This window comes from Mustela putorius, unplaced genomic scaffold, assembly GCF_011764305.1.
Source record: "Mustela putorius furo isolate JIRA1106 unplaced genomic scaffold, ASM1176430v1.1 tig00003858_pilon_pilon_pilon, whole genome shotgun sequence".
In the NCBI taxonomy this organism is placed as follows: domain Eukaryota; kingdom Metazoa; phylum Chordata; class Mammalia; order Carnivora; family Mustelidae; genus Mustela; species Mustela putorius.
This window is the reverse complement of record NW_025422010.1, coordinates 3110743-3129685: the sequence shown is the minus strand read 5'-3', so window position 1 is coordinate 3129685 and position 18943 is coordinate 3110743. Positions and strand designations below refer to the sequence as shown.

Here is an 18943-nt window from a genome sequence, read left to right as displayed (position 1 = left end):
TGAAGGATCTCAAGTTTTTACCCTACTTGCAAGCTTACAGCTTATTGGATGCGGCAGGTGACATAAGACTTCTAGTCCAGAGGCAGAGGGACTCAGGGCACAAAAGCAGCGTGAACAACAGCACATGCTCATGGCTTCCCTGGGCCCACAGGTCACACAGAGGTGACGAGGATGGGCCTGGAGGGTTCCGGCACGTGTAGTGAGTTGTGTTACCAGAGAGGAGGTCTGAGTTTAGGTTCTTCGGCTGATTGCTCAATTTCCATCTGACTTGTCTCATTTCCAGATGTGGCTGATGACAGCATCTGCTTGAGGTTGCTGTGGGGGGAGGTGAATTGGAGGGAAGACAGAGAAGCAGCTAGCATGTCATAAATCCTTGGTAAAGAGTGGTCAAATCTTCTGTACATGCATGTGTATCATGACTAGAAGCAAAGGCAGAAAAATGGATTGTAAGCACAAAAGCAGTACCAAAGTTAGTTTTCTTTTTCCTTTTCTCCTCAACTGTACTGTTTATAAAATAAACAGTAAACCCTTTAAAACCAGTCATGTCTATAAAGGGAGAGTGGATACATGTTTGGCTAATCACCTATAGCGTCTTGAGGAGAGAGAGAAATAAAACTTGAAGGCTTTGCACTAACTGAGAGCATGTAAAATTAGAAGAAGAAATTAATTTTACATCTAAAAACATTCCCTGACACGGTGGTATCAGCTAAAAGGAATGCAAGACACCCATATAGGCAGGAATAACAGAAAAACATTGCTCAGGGTCATGTGTAAAGATAAAAGTGCTAGAATCTTTGGTGAATTTGACAATGGAGTGGTGTTACAGCTTGATCTTGGTGTGAGGCAAATTCCTGGATAGTTGTGTAATATCTCTCTACTGCACAAACATGTTTTTTCATTAAGGTCCCTTGTAGTTTCTGAGCTACCTTCCACAGAGTAAGTTTAGCTCTGAAATGTAAAAAACTCACATGTGGTGCTTTAGGCCTTTCTCCAGAACGTATATCCTGTGTTTTAATTTTTGCACGCCTTCTTCCGCAAAAATCACTGGCACAGGTGGACAGTCTGTGTGATTGGCACATCCCCGATCTACTCCTTTGTTCATCCCCAGAGCCCCAGACAAGGACAGAGGCTCAGGGAAGGTAAGGTGAGTGTAGCCACGTTCCGTGGGGAGTGGTGAGAGGCCCAGCCTGTAGTGCTTCTGGCAGCAACAGAGCTGCTTTTCTTTGAGCTTTTTGCACCGGGGCCAGGCATGTTGGACCATGTGTGCTCAGACCTCCTCCTCAGTGCGCACTGCAGTTACACACCCACATCAAAGCCATCCGGGAAGGTCCCAGGCTTGCCCAGTGAGCAGGAGGTAGAGCCGAGGTTAGCACTGCTAACCGGACCTGGCTCATTCTTGTCTCCCAGCTCCTAGTGCAGGGTCCAGCATCAGGTAAGCCTCAGGGTTGATCAGTCTGGGGCAATGAATAAATAAATCTGGCAGATATGGCCAGCCAAACAAAAGTCAAACAGGAAAGCTCTTTTTACATGGCTCAAGTGGTAGAAGTGAATATGGTTTTTGTTTTTGTTTTTTAAAGATTTTATTTATTATTTGACAGAGACACAGCAAGAGAGGGAACACAAGCATGGGAGTGGGAGAGGGAGAAGCAGGTTTCCTGCTGAGCAGGGAGCCTGATGTGGGGCTTGATTTCGGGACCCTGGGATCATGACCTGAGCTGAAGGCAGACGCTTAACTGAGCCACCCAGGTGCCCCGTGAACATGATTTTTACTTAGAAAATTTAAACTTCTCTTAAAAACCAAAAGCAAAAACAAAACCCCTAAAAACCAAAAATGAAAACCAAAAGCCATCTTATCTTCTCTGAGTTCCCCCATTGGTAATTTGTACAAATCTGTATATTTGTAACAGTGAGTCAAGCTGTCCTTGGTAGTGAGTGACTCTGGGTAGGCACAAGGCCTGGGAGGGGTCTACTGCCGCTTTAACTTCTGGAGAGTGTTCTAGAGAATTCTGAAGAAGGGATTAGCAAAGGTTTTGTTGGGATAAAAATGATTTTCCAATCCTGTCTTCTCCTAACCTTTCTCAGGTATGTGCCAGGTGTCTCCCCACATAGGCACCTAGCCTGGACTGTTTGCTAACATCTCCACCTTATTCCAGACCCTGAGTCTCCCAGCTTCCTCACAAGCTTCCCCACAGATTAATCTTCTAACAGGGTATACACTGGTCAGAGGGGAGTTCAGTGGCCTCAGCCTTTCTTTGGGAAGACCCCATGTAGGCACTCAGCCAGTCTGGTGGCTCCCAGCCTCTTGTCTTGGCCCAGATCGCCCCTTCCAAGCCCCACCATCCTAGTCTTTAGTCTTCTCTGCCTGGAAGACCTCTTCTACCCCTCAGCCTTCCCTAACTTTACCTGTCTTCAAAGCCCTTGCACCATGCCTCCCTTCTTTGGGCAGGATTAGAACATGGGTCAGTGTGGAGACCTGGTACCTGCCAACCCTGTTCCCCAGCAGAGGAGCTGTGTTTGCTGGAAGATGCCCAGGTGGTCTGAGGGTTAAAGAGGAAGGGCCATGGTGTGAGGGCTCTCAACAGCATTCCTGGGCACTCTGAGAAGCTTAGCTTTCTTTGGGTTGGGTGTGATACAGCGGGAGAGCCAGAGTACTAGGAGAAGGCAGTAGATGAAGGGTTTGCTCCACTTCCTGAACGTAGACGGAGGGTGGGGCTCTATCTTGGGTCATCTCTCAGGGGCTCCTGGGCCCATCAGGGTGTCCAGCCCCTGAGGTCTAGATCTTCAAGCCATCATAGGAACAGGGAGGTGGGGCATGGTTCTGGCCTTGACTGGCTACCAGCTAGGGGCAAGTTGAGCTCCCCAGAGTCTAGCCATCCAGCTGGATACTGGCTTTACTTTGAGGAGATCTATCTAGCCAGAATTTGAAGCCCTGGCTGTTTGGTCTCCCAGAATGCGGTATAGTCTTGGTTGGGTTGTTATTTAGCCCTGCTGTGACTCCTCATATTTTCCTTTTCTTTTTCTTTTTTAACCTTTTTAGATTTATTTATTGTTTTTAAAGATTTATTTATTTATTTTAGGGAGGAGGAGGAGAGAGAAAGACTCTCCAGTAGACTCTGCTGAGCATGGAGCCTGACAGGGAACTGTCTCATGACCCTGAGATTATGACCTTAACTAACTGCACCATCCAGGTGCCCCCACCTCTGTTTTCAAAAAAGATGAGATATTTGTAAAAGACCTGTCTGATAAAGAGCTATTATCCAAAATTAAGCAAAAAAGTCTTAAAACTCAATAATAAAGGAAAAAAAGGCAGATTTTATTTTTTATTTTTATGTTTTTAAAAGATTTTATTTATTTGAGAGTGAGAAAGAGTGAGCGTGAGAGCACAAGCTGGAGGGCGGGCAGAGGGAGAGGAAGAAGCAGATGTGGGACTGCATCCCACGACCCTGGGATTATATAACCTGAAGGCAGATGCTTAACTGACTGAGGCACCCAGGTGCCCCAAAGTCTGATTTTAAAATGGGCAAGAAAGGGGTGCCTGGGCAGTTTAGTCAGTTAAGTGTCTGCCTTCGGCTTGGGTCATGATCCCAAGATCCTTGGATCAAGTCCTGTATCAGGCTTCTTGCTCAGCAGGGGGCCTGCTTCTCCCGATCCCTCTGCTTGCTGCTCCCCCTGCTTGTGCTCTGACAACTGAATAAATAAAATCTTTAAAAATAGATAAAATAAGTGTCTTTGAAAAAAAAACAAAAACAAAACAAAACTAGAGGCGCCTGGGTGGCTCGGTCATTAAGCCTCTGCCTTGGGCTCAAGTCATGATCCCAGGGTCCTGGGATCAAGCCGCACATTGGAGAAGTCTGCTTCTCCCTCTCCCACTTCCCCTGCTTGTATTCCCTCTCTGACTGTCTCTCTCTCTCTCTGTCAAATAAATAAATAAAATCTTAAAAACAAAAAACAAACAACATATTCTTAACCTACAATCCAGGAATCATGCTGCTCTGTGTTTCCCCAGTGGAGGTGGAAAGGGGTGTCCGTACAAAAACCTGCACACAGGTGTGTAAGGCAGCCTTATTCATAGTTGCCCAACTCAGAAGCAACCAAGATGTCCTTCAGCAGATGAATGGATAAATAAGTGGTGCTAAATCCAGACAATGAAATATTCAGTGCTAAGAAGAAATGAGCTATCGTGCCATGAAAAACATGGCAGAACCTTAAATGCATATTACTAAGAAGGAGGCCATCTGTAAAGGCTATATATACTGTCGGATTCTAACTAATGTATGATACCTTACCCAAACCATAGAATGCATGACACCAAGAGTGAACCCTAGTGTAACTGGACTGTGTGTGGCAATGAGGTGTCCATGTAGGTTCATTGATTGTAACAAACAAACCAGTCTGTGGGGGAGGCTGTGTGTGAAGGAGGGGACTTAGAGGAACCCAGCTCACCTTTCCTCTGCTTTCCAAAGGTAGAGCATTCTGTGGCACCTGGCTGGAGCCCGCGACCCCTGGTCTCCAGGTTGTGAGTTTGAGCCCCACATTGGGTGAAGGGATTGCATAAGAATAAAATCTTAAAAACCACACAAACAAAAGTAGAGCATTCCTAGGAAACCTTGTGTAAGCCAAAGTGGTGTAAAGCAAAGAAACATTTAATTACCATTAACTTACATGGAAAAAACGTATAGTGTTCCCAGACCCCCAAAATAACCTCTCTCAGGCTTGTCTGATACTTTAGGACACACTTTGCTAACAGATAACACAAAATAAATCAGATAAAGCACAGGTGCTTTATCTGAATTCAGCGCCCTGCAAGCTACACTGGATGTAGTTCCTGGGGGGTGGCTCTGGGCGGCGCCACCACTCTGGCGGCTCCTGGTGCTCATTGCCTGTGTATAAAGGATTGCGGCAAAACAACCACTGGGTGCTATATTTCACTTTTTTGCCGTTTTCGATAAAAGTGAAAATCCTCTTCAGATGTCTTTCCGTTGGCTAGCAAAATAGTTACTAACGTAGGCCTTTGATGAAAGTGAAGTGGCGTCACTCAAACTTTTGGAAAGCGAGGGATACCTGTACTTCCCTCTTGCTGTTGCTGTAGACCTAAAACTACACAAACAAAGGCTATTAAGGGTATAAAGATAAAGAGACCACACCGTCTATCTCAGAGTTTTCTGGAATTTAGCAGACATCTTGTTGTAGAAATACTGATTATTGGTGGCCCTCAAGGTGACAAGGTTTCAATTGGCATACTTCTTGAAATAAATTAATTTTTCAAGTAAACAGAGCAGTTCTGTCTCAGCGACAGGTTTTTGAGCTGTGGTGTGTTCATTTGCCCTTTCCTCGTTCCCTGCAGGACAACCCTCCATATGATAAGGGGGCCTTCAGAATCGAAATCAACTTTCCAGCAGAGTACCCATTCAAACCACCGAAGATCACATTTAAAACAAAGATCTATCACCCAAACATCGATGAAAAGGGGCAGGTCTGTCTGCCAGTAATTAGTGCTGAAAACTGGAAGCCAGCAACCAAAACCGACCAAGGTAAGGCATGCTTCTTATGTCTTCCCAGATGGTGCTGCTGTGGGGGCTGGGGCCATGTGTCACAGTCCGGAGAAATTTTTACCTGACCAACTCCAGTGCACGTAGAAGTGCTGCTGAGGTCCCACCATTTCTCATGGACAGGACACATCTCAAACTGTTGACCTGTGTAGGTATTGGAGGAGGCCCTCCTGTGTTCTGATCAGTGGGGACACATGTAGAGAGACCAGCCCAGCATTGGCTGCCCATGCAGTAAGGGGCCACCCTTCAAGTTTTCATGAAGGACTGCAGGGCTGCTCTGAATGAGAAAGGGTGAGTGGTGTTTAAGGTGACCTCACACAGCAGTTAGCACATGAATTTAGACTTGAAGGAGGAAGGGAGGTTAGAGAGGTCCTGCCAGACTAAACGAAGGGCGTAAGGCAAATCCATGTGGTGGGCAGCACCATGCTGGTGGCTCAGAGTAGGTGGCGTGGCGGGGAAGGCATGGTCCTGTGGGCTGTGTGCCCTGACAAAAGTACAGAGTTGGCCATGTGTGGTCACATGCCTCTGTGTGAACATCCATGTGCTCATTTTTCTGGGAAGGATACTTGATTGATCATTATGGTTAGCTTTCCTCTTGTCCTGTGGAAATTGGAAATATCTAGATTTTGTTACAGACTATGTCCAGTTTTTATTTGTTAACTCCAGAACTTTCTTTTGAACGCCTCATCTCATAATTTTAGTGGCTTTCTGATGTATAGCTAACTGAACCATTGTATGGTCTTTACAGATTAAAGGGAGTGGATGAGGCTGGAATTTGTGAGGCCAAAGGTGGTTTTTCAGTGACCAGTATAGTCATTTTTTGGTGGAACCCCTGGAAGAAGGAGTTGAAAACCTTTTGCACGGGAAGTTGAGCCTTCCTTATTTGAAATAATCGCCATGAAATGTGTCCACCAGGTTTCACAGATGAGTCATAGAAAGGACTGGGTTTCAGTGTTGAATCAGAATAGAAAGAAGGATCTCCAGTGGACGTGACATTTGGTCATGTACAGGCTGATATTTATAAAAGCTTGACAAAGTATGTTCTTCAGTGCACACCCTTGGGTTTTTTTCCTGTAGAAATTCCTTGTCCTCATGTACGTCAAGCATGTTGTCCCTGGCACTTGCTGCTGTGTTCCCTTGCTTCTGCTATTACTGTATTGCAAACCACCTCAAAACTTCACGGCTTAACATAACAAGAATTTGGTATTCCTCATTCTTTGGGTTGGCTGGGATCAGCTGGGTGGTTCTACAGTTGGTCATTCCTGAGGTCACTCACGGGTCAGTATCTATGTAATTCAGCATTCATGGCAACTTCAGGGTATATAACTAGTGCAGAAAACCCTAGAATCGACTGTACATGGCATGTCCACAATAGGCACATCTACAGAGAACATAGAGTAGTGCTTGTCAGGGCTGATGTGGAGGGATTAGGAAGTGAGTGTGAGAGTGGGTGGTGTTTTCGGAATGATGAAGATGTTCTGGTGAACATTTTCACCAGAAATGCTGGTATGACACAGTTTTTGTGTATCTACTAAAAAACAACTTAATTGTACTCTTTCAAAAGTTTTTTTTATATCTCAGTATTTTTAGTATCTCAATTTTTAATTACAAAGTAAAGCATTAAAAACTGAGCAGAAATAGCAGGAGAAAAGTCAAGAAACAAAGCACAACTTTATCAGAGATGTAGTAGAAGTTGGTGATAATCACAGCAGAAGAAAAGAACTTGAAGACAAGAGTTCTCTTCAGCAGTATATGTGTTCTAGTAGATGTCTCAGCAGCAGAATCAGAGCTTAGTTTGGTGGTCGAACAAGATTTGCCATATAGAGTCATCAAGAAAGCCAGCATAAGGGCGCCTGGGTGGTTCAGTGGTTAAGCCGCTGCCTTCGGCTCAGGTCATGATCTCAGGGTCCTGGGATCGAGTCCCGCATAGGGCTCTCTGCTCAGCAGGGAGCCTGCTTCCTCCTCTCTCTCTCTCTGCCTGCCTCTCTGCCTACTTGTGATTTCTCTCTGTCAAATAAATAAATAAAATCTTTAAAAAAAAAAAAAAAGAAAGAAAGAAAGAAAGCCAGCATAATATGGACTCTACAACAGCAACAAAATTATATAAAGAAAAAAATCAAATAATTCCTAAATTGAATGTTTCAGTTCCTCCTACATTATCTTAAGACAAATCAAGCAGATAAAATTTAGAGGATTCAAGAAATATAATAAACAGCAGAAAACTAATTAGATTTTGTAGCACATTCTGTGGGAAGGCTGCTTATGCACTGCACACCTTCAGGTTGAGGGAAAGTTCTATTCACATCTTATTCTGAAAACGGAGCCCCTGGATCTCCGTGAAAAAGGGTGGGCATTGAATCACGGATATTATTTACATCCCCTATTACAAAGAAACTGTAAGAACAAAAATGAGGAAATTTTATAGCCTTTATTCTCTGATCCTATACATTGAGAATAGGAGGTAAATTTTGATAATGTTTTTAAACTCTTCCATTTTGGAGAGAAAATAAAATACTTCTGAGGAATATTTGGGTCAAAGAGAGGTTAAAAAAAAAAAAGACAGGGCTAGACCATTTGTGAAATATAATGAGTGTGCTGTTTTAAGTATGAAAATCCTGGGATGGGGTCACAGTTGTAGTCTGAAAAGCAGTTGTAGCTGTCAGGGTCCTCACTAGCAAAACAAGCTAAGCTCAGCTGGCTCTTATTACAGTTGACTGAAGAGCCAGAAATGCACCCAGAGGAACAGAGAAAGGATGAAATACTTGCCAGAACTACTAAATAAATTGGAAAATATTTTGACTTGATCAATAAGTGAAAGCAAGTTCCCAGAAAATAATTAAATAGATATAGTAAACTTGCAAACTGATTAGCTTTTGAAGAGCCACCCTAAATAGTGAACAAAGGGTTCTCTGCTGAAACATTGGCTGTGAAGATGATCGTAGTGAAAAGCAGAGAGCCTTAGTACCCTCACAGAGGGTGAGTAGGAAACCTTGAAAACTCCTCACTGCCCTCCCCACACACCCCCACTGCACTTATCCAGGCAAGGACCGCTTGAGGTTCCTGAAATGCTAATGAAGCAGCGGTTCTGCTAGAGAACAGTCTCTGATCACAGCAGAAGACAGGAAGCCATCTGTTCATGCCCTGAGCCACATGTGGTGCAGGATTCCCGCCTGAAGTTGAGACGATGGAGGGATGTGGAGCAGTCTCACAGCTGAGCACAGGGTGGAGGATCTGGGAGCTTGCTAAAGGAGGGCATGGCGGGCAAGCTGGGGTAGTGTCTGCGAGAAACTGAAAGGTGTCCTCTGGAAGAGTATTGGTCCCAGTGCAGTTGCTTCCCCTGGCTGGACAGGGGTGCTCATTTTAATGTTTGTTGATGCATGTCTTCTGTTTCTAGCAAGTGAAAGTGATTTTCCATTGGAGTTACATTTACTTTTTCTTTGAGAAAAGTTTTCTTTCTTTGAGAAAAATTGTATTTTAAAAAATGAGGTGACTTAGAGGAAAATATTAGGTAAATAATCATTTGGGCCATATGTGGGTATGTGGCAAACACTAGAATCCCAGTGGAGGGAGTTGGGGAAATAGGGACAAATAGGAACAAACAAAATAGCTTTATTATCATTCGTGCTGTTATAGAAGAATCAAATATGAAAGGGATAAATCTTAAATAAACAGACCAAAAAAATGCACTTCCAGGGCCTACTTCCTCTTAGAGATATTTACAGGTGGGAGGTGATAATGCCTGCCCCTGAGGGTGCTGTGGGGATTGGAGTAGGAACTGCCTCAGCCTGCAGAGATGCTTCCAGGCCCTTCACTCCGGCTTGCTCTTCACAGTCTATCCTCTTTGGCCTCCAGCCCCTCCTCCCTGCTCAGCCTGGACCCCGCCAGCCCTGCATGCGCCTCACCTGTTGCTCCGTCTCACCTGGTAGCACTGACAGGCAGAGGTGAGGGCAGGTGGTCTTTGGGTGCCTGGCCAGGAATGCTTAGTGCTGTTCCTCCCACTCAGAGTGAGCTAGTGGCTGTGCCTCGCTCAGCCATCATTAGCATTTAATCCATAACTTGCAATGCAGCGGGGAGAACATGGTCCCCAGCAGAGGAACCCGTGGCATCTGTAATCTAGAGGAGAGATGCCTTTTTGCTAGGAATTTGGCAGTGGGAGGGAACCCAGCATTCTGGGGGGTGCTGGTCCTAATCAGGGCTGGATGAGGAGAAGCATGTGTGAGAAGGCAAAGTGGCTGCATGCAGCCCACTTCTGAGGTGAGGGGGCCTGGGGTTCCTGGACCTTCCGTTTCCCCCTCAATCTCCCTTCCCCACATTCCATTCCCTTGTGGCCTTGCCACCCCAGGGCCAGCCTTCCAGTACATCTAGGCCTTACTGAACTTTGGGAGAGTGTTGTGGGACCCACCCCAAGCATTTGGTGTGGTTTCTGCTTGTGGAATCGAGAGCATAACTCTAGTGAGGGTTATCTTCTACCTTCCGGTAGTTAAGACAGGGTGTCAGGTGAACCTTTCTCAGCTAGTTCACGAGCTCCTAGGGGTCTTCCGGAGTGGGCTCACTGTGCATTTACACCATGCAGACACCAAGCTCCCCTGAACCACTCGTAGCGATGGGACATGTCACCCGGTCCCTACCCTAGAGAAGCTCCACCTGTGTGTGCAGGTGTGTATATGTATGTGAGGGGGTGTTTGTGCTAGGCCCGAGAGCTCCAGAGTTCGGGAGAAGGGGGAGTGAGAGTGACTGGGGGGCCCTGAGATGTCAGTTCAGGAAGGTTCCTGGAGGAGGCTGAGGTGTCATTCTGAACAGTTACCCACTGTCATGGTAGCAGCTTGTGGTCCAGCACTTTCTCCCAGCTACAGAGGAAAGATGGGTTGCGTCCTGGTGGTTAGAATTTTGGATAAATGGGAGGCCGCTTTATCTTAAAAGCACATTGATGTAAATCAGTGTTGCAGTCAAAAGTTGCCCTTTCTGAGACTGTTCTAACCAGCGGTGCCTGGTCCTTTTCTTGGCAGTAATCCAGTCCCTCATAGCACTGGTGAACGACCCCCAGCCCGAGCACCCACTTCGGGCTGACCTAGCTGAAGAATACTCTAAGGACCGTAAAAAATTCTGTAAGAACGCTGAAGAGTTTACAAAGAAATACGGGGAGAAGCGACCTGTGGACTAAACTCTGCCGCGACCGATTCCAGCGAGTGTGAGCGGAGACCCTGAACAGCGCATTCAGACACCCCGCAAAGCAGGACTCTGTGGAAAATTGACACGTGCCGCCGCCTGGCGTTTGCTTGTGGCAGTTACTAACTTTCTACAGTTTTCTTAATCAAAAGTGGTCTAGGTAACCTGTAAAGAAAGGATTAAAAATTTAAGATGTTCTAGTTCTGCTTTCTTTGTAAAAATCACTGCTTCAATCTACTTTAAAAGAATGGTGTTTCTTTTCTTGTCCAAATTGATCCAGAACCTTCAATTTACATTTAGCCCTTAAGGTTAAGAAAAAAGGAAAAAAAAAAAAGATTGCAGTTCCCTTTCTTCCCCTGCCCCTGCAGCTCCCACTTTCTTCCATTTGGTTTATTTTTCACCCATTCACTTCCCCCAGACCCAGGGCTATCTCCTCTGCAAAGGGGAAGAGACCGCTCCTGGCCGTTGTGGTGGCTTCTCTCCCATGTTGCACTGCCCTGTGTGGGAGTTGGTTCAAATTCTCCTGGCTCCAATTTAAACATCCTTTTAAAAAAATTTTAAAACAAGCAAACCACCACTCACCATCCCACCACCTTCCCCTCACCACCAAAAAAACCCAACAAACAAAACAAAACAAAAAAACCAGCCATGAAAAGGGAGGCCCAGTTCTTATGTAAAAATCTGGCCAGTGTTACCACAGTAACATTGATTAAATGGGCAAACCCTGATGTCTGTATGTGTGATTGAACTTCAGCCTGGCCTGGCCTGCTTGGGGGAACCCAGGTCTGTGGCCACGCCAGGGAAGGGCCTGCCGACCGGAGGACGCTGTGCACTTGCGTGAGAAATTCCTCGCCAGAGAGGCTCTCGAGGCCAAATGTTGACGCTCCTCCCTGCAGCCACTGCAGAAGACGTGCTGGTCATTGCTGACAACGCTGAAGCCAGAATGTCCACGTGAAATTTCACGCTCACCTGTCACCGAGCTCCATATGAATGTGCCACGGAGCTCGCGCTCCCAGCTCCTCAGCGCAGCACAGCCCCAATGTGACCCTCCCTCGGCACAGTTTGACCCTTTGCGGGGTTGGAATTGGCGGGACTCGGCTGTAGCCAGCAGCAGGCTGGGGTTGCCGACGCCCTGCTGGCCCCTTCGGAGCAGCCGGCCAGCCCAGGAACAAGATGGCCTTCCCTCTCCCTCTGGACTCACAGCCTTTGCAGAGTCAAGCTCCACTTGAAGCTCACTCAGTAATATCCTTTACATATGTTTTATATTGTTTTGACTGCCTTTTTTTGTAGAAATAAAAATTGACCTTAGAATTTATCATCAGATGAACTTGTAAGGATTTGAATGTTACTGTCTTTTCAAAGCAAGTGGGACTGCCCCTGAAATCGAAAATGCATGTTACTGACACCCGGAGGAAGCTGATGGTCCAAACGCTGTTATGTCACCAACTCCTCCTTCTGCCACTGGCGGCTGCCCTTCTGGTTCTCAGGGGGAACTAGATCCTGTGGACAAGATGACGTAAAGAAACTGCTTTGTGTTTTTAGCTCTCTTAACGTGGGATCTTTCCGGGGCTTACAGACCTGTAAGACGGTTTCACCTGTGCAGAGGTGGGTGTGATGGGTAGGTTAGGCAGCAGAATGTTGTTTAGTTGTCCAGGTGCGTGGCCCCTGCAGTATGTCAGTGAACTCCGCTTCTTTAGTCCTAGGTACGCCAGGGGCAGGTTCTGGAGACTTCTCTGTGCCCAGGAACGCAAGAGTGCCGGGCCAGTGTTTCCACATCTGTCTCTTCATTAGCAGAGAGGTGATGATGGACTTTAATTTCACTCACACGCAGGTTTGTAATAAAATGCCAAATTCTGTCAGAAGCTATACAAATAAGCCACCAATTGTTCTCATTGCTTCTCTGAACCCAGAAATATTGCCATTCTTGGGAACTGTCCCATTGCTTCATCTCTCTCTACCAGCGTAGCTCTGCCCGCCTGTCCCCCTCTCACTTCTCTGCTCATTGTGGGAGGATACCTTTGTCCAAGCCGACAGCTACTCGGGGACTCTGAGCCCTGGCATGGCAGCCCACGGTTTGCCCCATCAGAGGCCTGGCCCTGGGAGAGCAAGGCAGTGGGTGGTTCCTCCCTCAGACCTAGGCGGTTTGTACCCTCCAGCCTGGGCAGTCCCCGGGACAGGCTTTGAAACATGCTGGCCAGCAGTCCTGGCTGCTCCACACCCAAACAGCTGGGCCCTCTGGAGAAGGGGAGAGCTGTTGAGCAGCCACTGCTGACCTGAGCCCACTCAGGAATTCACGTCCGCCAGGTTCCTCGGAGTGCGCTGGGTCCACCCCCTTTGCCCTGCCCCTCCCCACCATACCCATGGTGGAGAATAGGCTTTCTAAGATGCTGCGATCCCCTTTTGCTGCCCTTAATAAAAATGCTCTCCGACACTGGTTTGGTCTTGTGGGTTTCTTCCGGACTGGGAGTGGGCAGAGCCAGGGGCCTATGTTCTTATAGAAGGGAGGGGGGTGGCCAGGGCCCAGGCTCGCTCTTCTGCCTGCTTCTCTCCCCATGCCCAGCTTTTCCAAGAGGCGCACAGAGGTGTGTGGCCTTCCTGCAAGGGAAGCAGAAAAGACTGGAGATCCAGACCATCAGGGCCTGCGAAGGGCACCTTGGGTATCAGGGAGGGGACAGTGGCCTCTGTGCCACAGGCCTCATTTCAGTCCACTTGTCAGTACCCAGAGAGTGATATTCTCCACATAGAGCAGAGGAGCAGACTGAGGCCCTGAGAAAGGTGGCTGTCATGTTCCTGTCCCAGAACTAAGGAGGGTGTGCCCGAGGGTGGGGCTAGGCCATTCCTTGAACCTGCCTGGAGCCCCAGGGACCTCCTGTTGTATTGACTCTGCATTGGCGTGATGCTGATTTTTTTATTTCCTTGTCTGGAATTTGACACCAGCGGAGACCAGACCTGTCAGATAGGTCTGCAGGAGTCCAGGAGGAGCCCTTCTGGGAAATCATTTTACCAGGAAGCAAGGAGCCGGTTGGTCCTTTCCCTTGGTCATCAGCAGGGTACTCTGCTGTCTTCTAGCATCTCATCCTCTGTGACTCTCAAGACAACCCCACGGACACGATCCCTATTTTTACAGAGGAAGAGACTGCGGTTCAGTGACAGCCAAGGAAACCAGGCCTGGGTTTTTACAGTCTGGTTTCAGAGCCTGTTCCACCACTCAGGTTCCTTGGTGCCCAACCCTTCCCAAATCCAGAGCCCTGCAGGACCTTTTCTCAACTTTCTAAACTCTGGAGCCACCACTCTCTCACCTTCCTCACTCTTGTATTAATTGTTCAGCTCAAAATGTGTATCTCCTTCATCACTCCGGTGCGCACTGCAGCCTGGCTCCTGTCTGCCCCTGGCTCCCTGAGGCTTCCTCTGGCAAGGGCCCTGGACTTCCTCATTGTGCAGTCCACGCGCTGGCGGCCTGCCGGCCCCACTCTGTTCCTTCAGTGGGCCAGCACCTCCGTGTCCCACCCTGCCAGGGCAGCCACCCGACTCCATCTGAGGCAAAGCCAGATCTGGGTCTTGGCTCTTCCTGCCCTCCCTGCACTGGCTCTCCCTCCTCTCCCTGTGTCCATCATGCAGCACAGGGTGCTGGCACCAGCCGGAGAAGGAGCAGAGCTGAAGGTGGCCTAGCTCAGGCGACTCTTGCTAAATAGCTATTTCCTGGGTGATTGGAACGTGTTCTTGCAGGAGGGCTCCTAGGGGCTCCTAGGAGCCCTCCGGCAAGACATTGCCTGTCAGAGGATCAGAGTAGAAAGGACTTCCCAACAGTGGGTGGAGACCACAATCGAGGCCTAGAGAAGTCACTTCTTCCGGAGAGTGTTCTCCCAGCAGGCCTGGCTTGGTTAGGAATCCCCTTTTGCCCCACAGTCTGCTTTGTGTTCCTTCCCCTTCCCCATCCCACTGCAGTCCGGATCATACCAGTTATCCCCGTGTTTGTCCCAGACTGAGCTCCTAGCAGGCTGGGCTGTCCCGGCACCCAGCCCCCACCTGGCCCACAGTAGACCTTCCGTCCATGACTGATGAATGGGTGGAGAGCAGTAGCTCCCACTCGCCTAAGCCATCCAGTGCACAGCAGGTTTGACAGGAATATCCCCATGTCCCCAGTGCAGTGCTAGTGACCTTGGGCCCTGTGCTATCTGCAGCCTTCTGCCTTACCACTTTCCCTCCCCTTGTGAGGCAGACCTTGGTCTCCAGATGATTCTACCAGTCTGGCCATGACCATGGCCCCTCTCTTCTCTCCACTGTCATGGTCCCTAGGGCTGATCTGGGCCCTCAGCTCTGCTCACTCCTCTCCCTGTATGAGCAATAGGAGCCCAGTCCACAGCTTCATCTTTTTTTTTTTTTTTTAAGATTTTATTTATTTATTTATTTATTTAACAGACAGAGATCACAAGTAGGCAGAGAGGCAGGCAGAGAGAGAGGAGGAAGCAGGCTCTCCACTGAGCAGAGAGCCCGATGTGGGGCTCGATCCCAGGATCATGACCTGCGCCAAAGGCAGAGGCTTTAACCCACTGAGCCACCCAGGCGCCCCCACAGCTTCATCTTGCTTCTGTGCAGATCCCAGTTCTCTCCTGTCTCCCCACACCTCTCTCCTGATCCTCGGAGCCACACAGTCAGCTGCCTCCTCGCAAAATAGCAGAACCCCACCTTCTCCCCAAAGGAGGTGCCTCTGTGCCAACAGGCTGCCTTCCCACCACCCCTCTACCCGCTCCAGTCAGCAGCCTGCAGGAGTGTGGCCAGACCCTACTGGGCTGAGGCAAGGAGGTGAGGGCATGGCACTAGGAGGAACTAAGTGATTCCAGTTTACAGCCATGAAGGAAAGGTAGGAGGAAAGAGCCTGATGCTGAAAGAACCATGGTCAAGGGAAGGTTGGTGTGAAAGATGGAGCCACAAAAGAGTGGGCCGAAGTCACAGTAAAGGGGATAGAGGTGTAGGATGGGGTCAGCAGGAAAGAGAAGCAAGATCCCACCCTTAACACCTTCAGAAAGCTGTATATCCCTCGGGGCTGCCTAGGCTGAGAGAGCTCTCTGGTCGCCTGACCCCTTGCCTGACACGGTGCATGGTGAATAAATGAACAGGTAGCTTTAAAGCCCTGCTCTGCCATTTCTACTTCTCGGTCTGTTAAGATGGAGATACTAGATCATTGTTCAATCTGCCTTTCCACACGCCAGAGCGGGGCAGGGCTCTGTGCTCCCAAGAACTCCCTGCATCTCCTTGATCCAAGACCCATGAGCCGCAGTGACAGGGCAAACACACATCACCAGGTCTGGTGAGGAGTCCTGGATCCCATTTCTGCAGAAGACTGTTCCTCCTGGAAAAATCTGAATAGGCTTGCAGGACTTCCTTAGATCTGCCCCTAGGATGGCAAAGGGATGTCTGCTTAGAACACGTGACTTTTGGGGTGCCTGGGTGGCTCAGTCCGCTAAGCTTCTGACTCTTGATCTCAGCTGAGGTCTCAATCTCAGGGTCGTGAGTTCAAGCCCCGCAAAACAACAAAACAGGTGACTTTTTAAATAAAACTTGAGATGATAATATTACCTTCCAAAAAGTAGCCTGGTGAGACATTGTTCTCCCATCCTCCATCCCCCCAAAATAATAAAATTAAGCATGGACAAAACTAGAACTTGGAGTATGTTCTGTATTATCTATTCTGTTATAATGACCAGGTTTGTGCCCCAAAGGAGTTGCTTTTGCCCTGTCACGTGTCACATGTGAACATTTTCACAGTTCACAGGGCACAGTTTAAGAAACCACCCAGTGGGACGCCTGGGTGGCTCAGTTGGTTAAGCAGCTGCCTTCGGCTCAGGTCATGATCCCAGGGTCCTGGGATCGAGTCCCACATCAGGCTCCTTGCTCGGCAGAGAGCCTGCTTCTCCCTCTGCCTCTGCCTGCCTCTCTGTCTGCCTGTGCTCGCTCGCTCTCTCTCCCTCTGCCTCTGACAAATAAATAAAATCTTTAAAAAAAAAAAAAAAAAAAGAAACCACCCAGATTTGGGGTCCCTAGGTGGCTCAGTAGGTTGAATGACTGCCTTTGGTTCAGGTCATGATCTCCAGGTCCTGGGATCAAGCCCCACATTGGGCTCCTTGCTTAGTGGAGAGTCCGCTTCTCTCTTTCTGCTCCTCCCCATTCCATACTCATTCTTTCTTTCTCTCTCTCAAACAAATAAAACCTTATTAAAATTTTTTTTAATTTTAAAATTAAAAAATTGAAATTTTAAAAAAAGCACCCAAGTTTACAAGACATACATTTATTAATACAGTGATCTCTCTCTACTATATCTGAACAAGGAGGGTGCTTTGGCAGGCCCCAGGCTCAGATGTCATAGGACCTATCTGCCGGCAGCCAAGATGGGTTGCCAAAACTCTGGCCACCATTTTGAGCCATGAGGACCTGGACACAGAGATGACAGGGGCCTGCCCAGGGAAGTATGTTACTGGACCCCTGCTATCGGCCTGGTTTCACGCTGTCCCAGGGCTTGACACCAGCCCCCTGTCCGTGCACTAAAGGACATTTGTGCTTGGCTGGCTGTCAGGGGCATGGTGGGGAGGGCTCCAGGAATGCTTCCAGAGTGGCTTCTCCAAGGACCCCTTCCCCAGGCCTCTTGGAGTCTAGGTCATGGAGTGTGCAGAGCTGCACTCCGTCCTGTGCAAGTCGGGCCCGAAGCGTGGGTGCGGTGAGGACACGCAGTTCGTGCAGCCGCTCCCAAGAGCAGGAAAAGGCATCCGGGCCCTCACCGCAGCCCCCAGCTGGGGGCACACTAGGGTAGCCGGGGTGTGCCATCAGCTCAGCTGTCAGGGCGTGGCCTGTGGGTATGCCTTCCAGGGCCCGTGCTAGTGCTCCTGATACGCGGTGAGCAGACATGTGCCGACCACAGGTGCTCAGGCCCACGAAGGCATCCGTCCACCTGTGGATGTAGGGGCATCAGCGGCAAGGGCCAGCACAGCTGTCATGGGCAGGGGTGGGGGCCACGACAGGGATCACCCAAGGAAGGCCATAGCTGTCAGGTGAAAGTTCAGCAGGACGCACTGGGATAGGGGCGGGAAAGGGGCGGAGGGCCTCACCGTAGGCCGTAGCGAGAGAAGGGGCCCACGGCGGCCCGGGCGTCGCGCTCCACCGCACAAGCGAAGGCATGTGCGGGGGCCTCGAGCCACGCGCAGCCGCCCACCCCGCGCTCCACCGGCAACCGTGTGAAGCGCACCCCGTTGGCCTGCAGCGTCTCTGCGAACACCTGGCACACGCCTGCGGACGGGGAGGAGTCAGGAAGCAGCCCGTCCTACTACCTGGAATCACCTCTTACCCCAGCCCCCCACCGGGGAGCAACGCCCCCCACCCCAACCTGGGAGCACGTGTACGTGCTGGTGCCCGTCCACGTGAGTGGGTTCCCCGCCCAGTAATTCCCGGAAGCGTATCAGCTGGGCCTCCAGCTCTTCCCGCACCTGGAGAGAGAACGACAAGGCACCTTGAATGTCGGGGAGCAGCTACCTAGAAGGCCTCCCTCCAGGTGCCTCTGCGTGCCTGCTCCACTATGAACCAGGAAAGCATCCATCGCGCGCCCCTTCCCCTAATGGCTTCACGGTACCCTCCGGACAAGCCTTGGGGGTTAACGCGAGCCTCTTCCTGCAGCCGCATCTCCGCACCTGGGGCAAGGCTATGTCTCCGGCCGCCACTGCCTCGCGAAATCCCATCTTGCCGAGGAAGAAGCCTTCGGGGCTGAGCAGCGACGAGGCGCCGTGGCGGGCCGGGCCCACGGGGCGGCCCTCGGACAGGTTTGCGTGGAGGCCCGTGGGGATTTGATACCTGCAGGCGGAGCGCGAGCGGGAGCACTGGCGGCCGCGAGAGGCGGCTGCCCAAGCCCACCCAGACCCCCTACGGTGCCGCCACTCACCTGCCAGCTAGCTCCGCCGCGCTCTCTGCGGCTACCCCGTTGACCAACAGGGACACGCTGGTCACAGCCCCTGCCAGAAAGGCCTCTACGATGCCCTCATCGCGCCGCGGGCAGTAACCAAAGTCATCTGCGGTGATTACCAGCCGCACGCGCGGTCCGGCCATTGGTACTTCCGCGGACTGTTCAGGACTCCAGAGCACTGGATGCAGGCCCCGCCCCTAAACTCTGTCCGAGGCTCCGCCCCGACGCGCACGTCCCGGCGCGGCTGCCCTTCGTCTTTGTTCTCGCCACCTACCGGTCCCAA

The 18943-nt window shown here is 49.7% G+C and overlaps 2 protein-coding genes across 3 annotated transcripts in view; one reads left to right on the top strand and one right to left on the bottom strand.

Moving 5' to 3' along the window:
* UBE2L3 (ubiquitin conjugating enzyme E2 L3) overlaps positions 1-12036 on the top strand; it is a 57251-nt gene extending 45215 nt beyond the window's left edge. For both annotated transcript variants that reach the window (XM_045065269.1, XM_045065270.1), the window contains 2 exons: positions 5345-5531; positions 10556-12036. In XM_045065269.1, coding sequence (XP_044921204.1) covers positions 5345-5531; positions 10556-10710 — 342 coding nt within the window. In that variant the 3' untranslated portion in view covers positions 10711-12036. The remainder of the gene's footprint in view (positions 1-5344; positions 5532-10555) is intronic.
* A 4949-nt stretch (positions 12037-16985) lies between these two features.
* Positions 16986-18901, bottom strand: YDJC (YdjC chitooligosaccharide deacetylase homolog). The gene is made up of 5 exons (XM_004742541.3): positions 18640-18901; positions 18392-18551; positions 18091-18190; positions 17816-17993; positions 16986-17658 (listed from the first exon to the last, which is right to left on the bottom strand). Exons 1-5 carry the CDS (start codon positions 18801-18803, stop codon positions 17283-17285), a joined length of 978 nt encoding a protein of 325 aa, XP_004742598.1. The 5' UTR covers positions 18804-18901; the 3' UTR covers positions 16986-17282.
* Between the last annotated feature and the right edge of the window lie 42 nt (positions 18902-18943).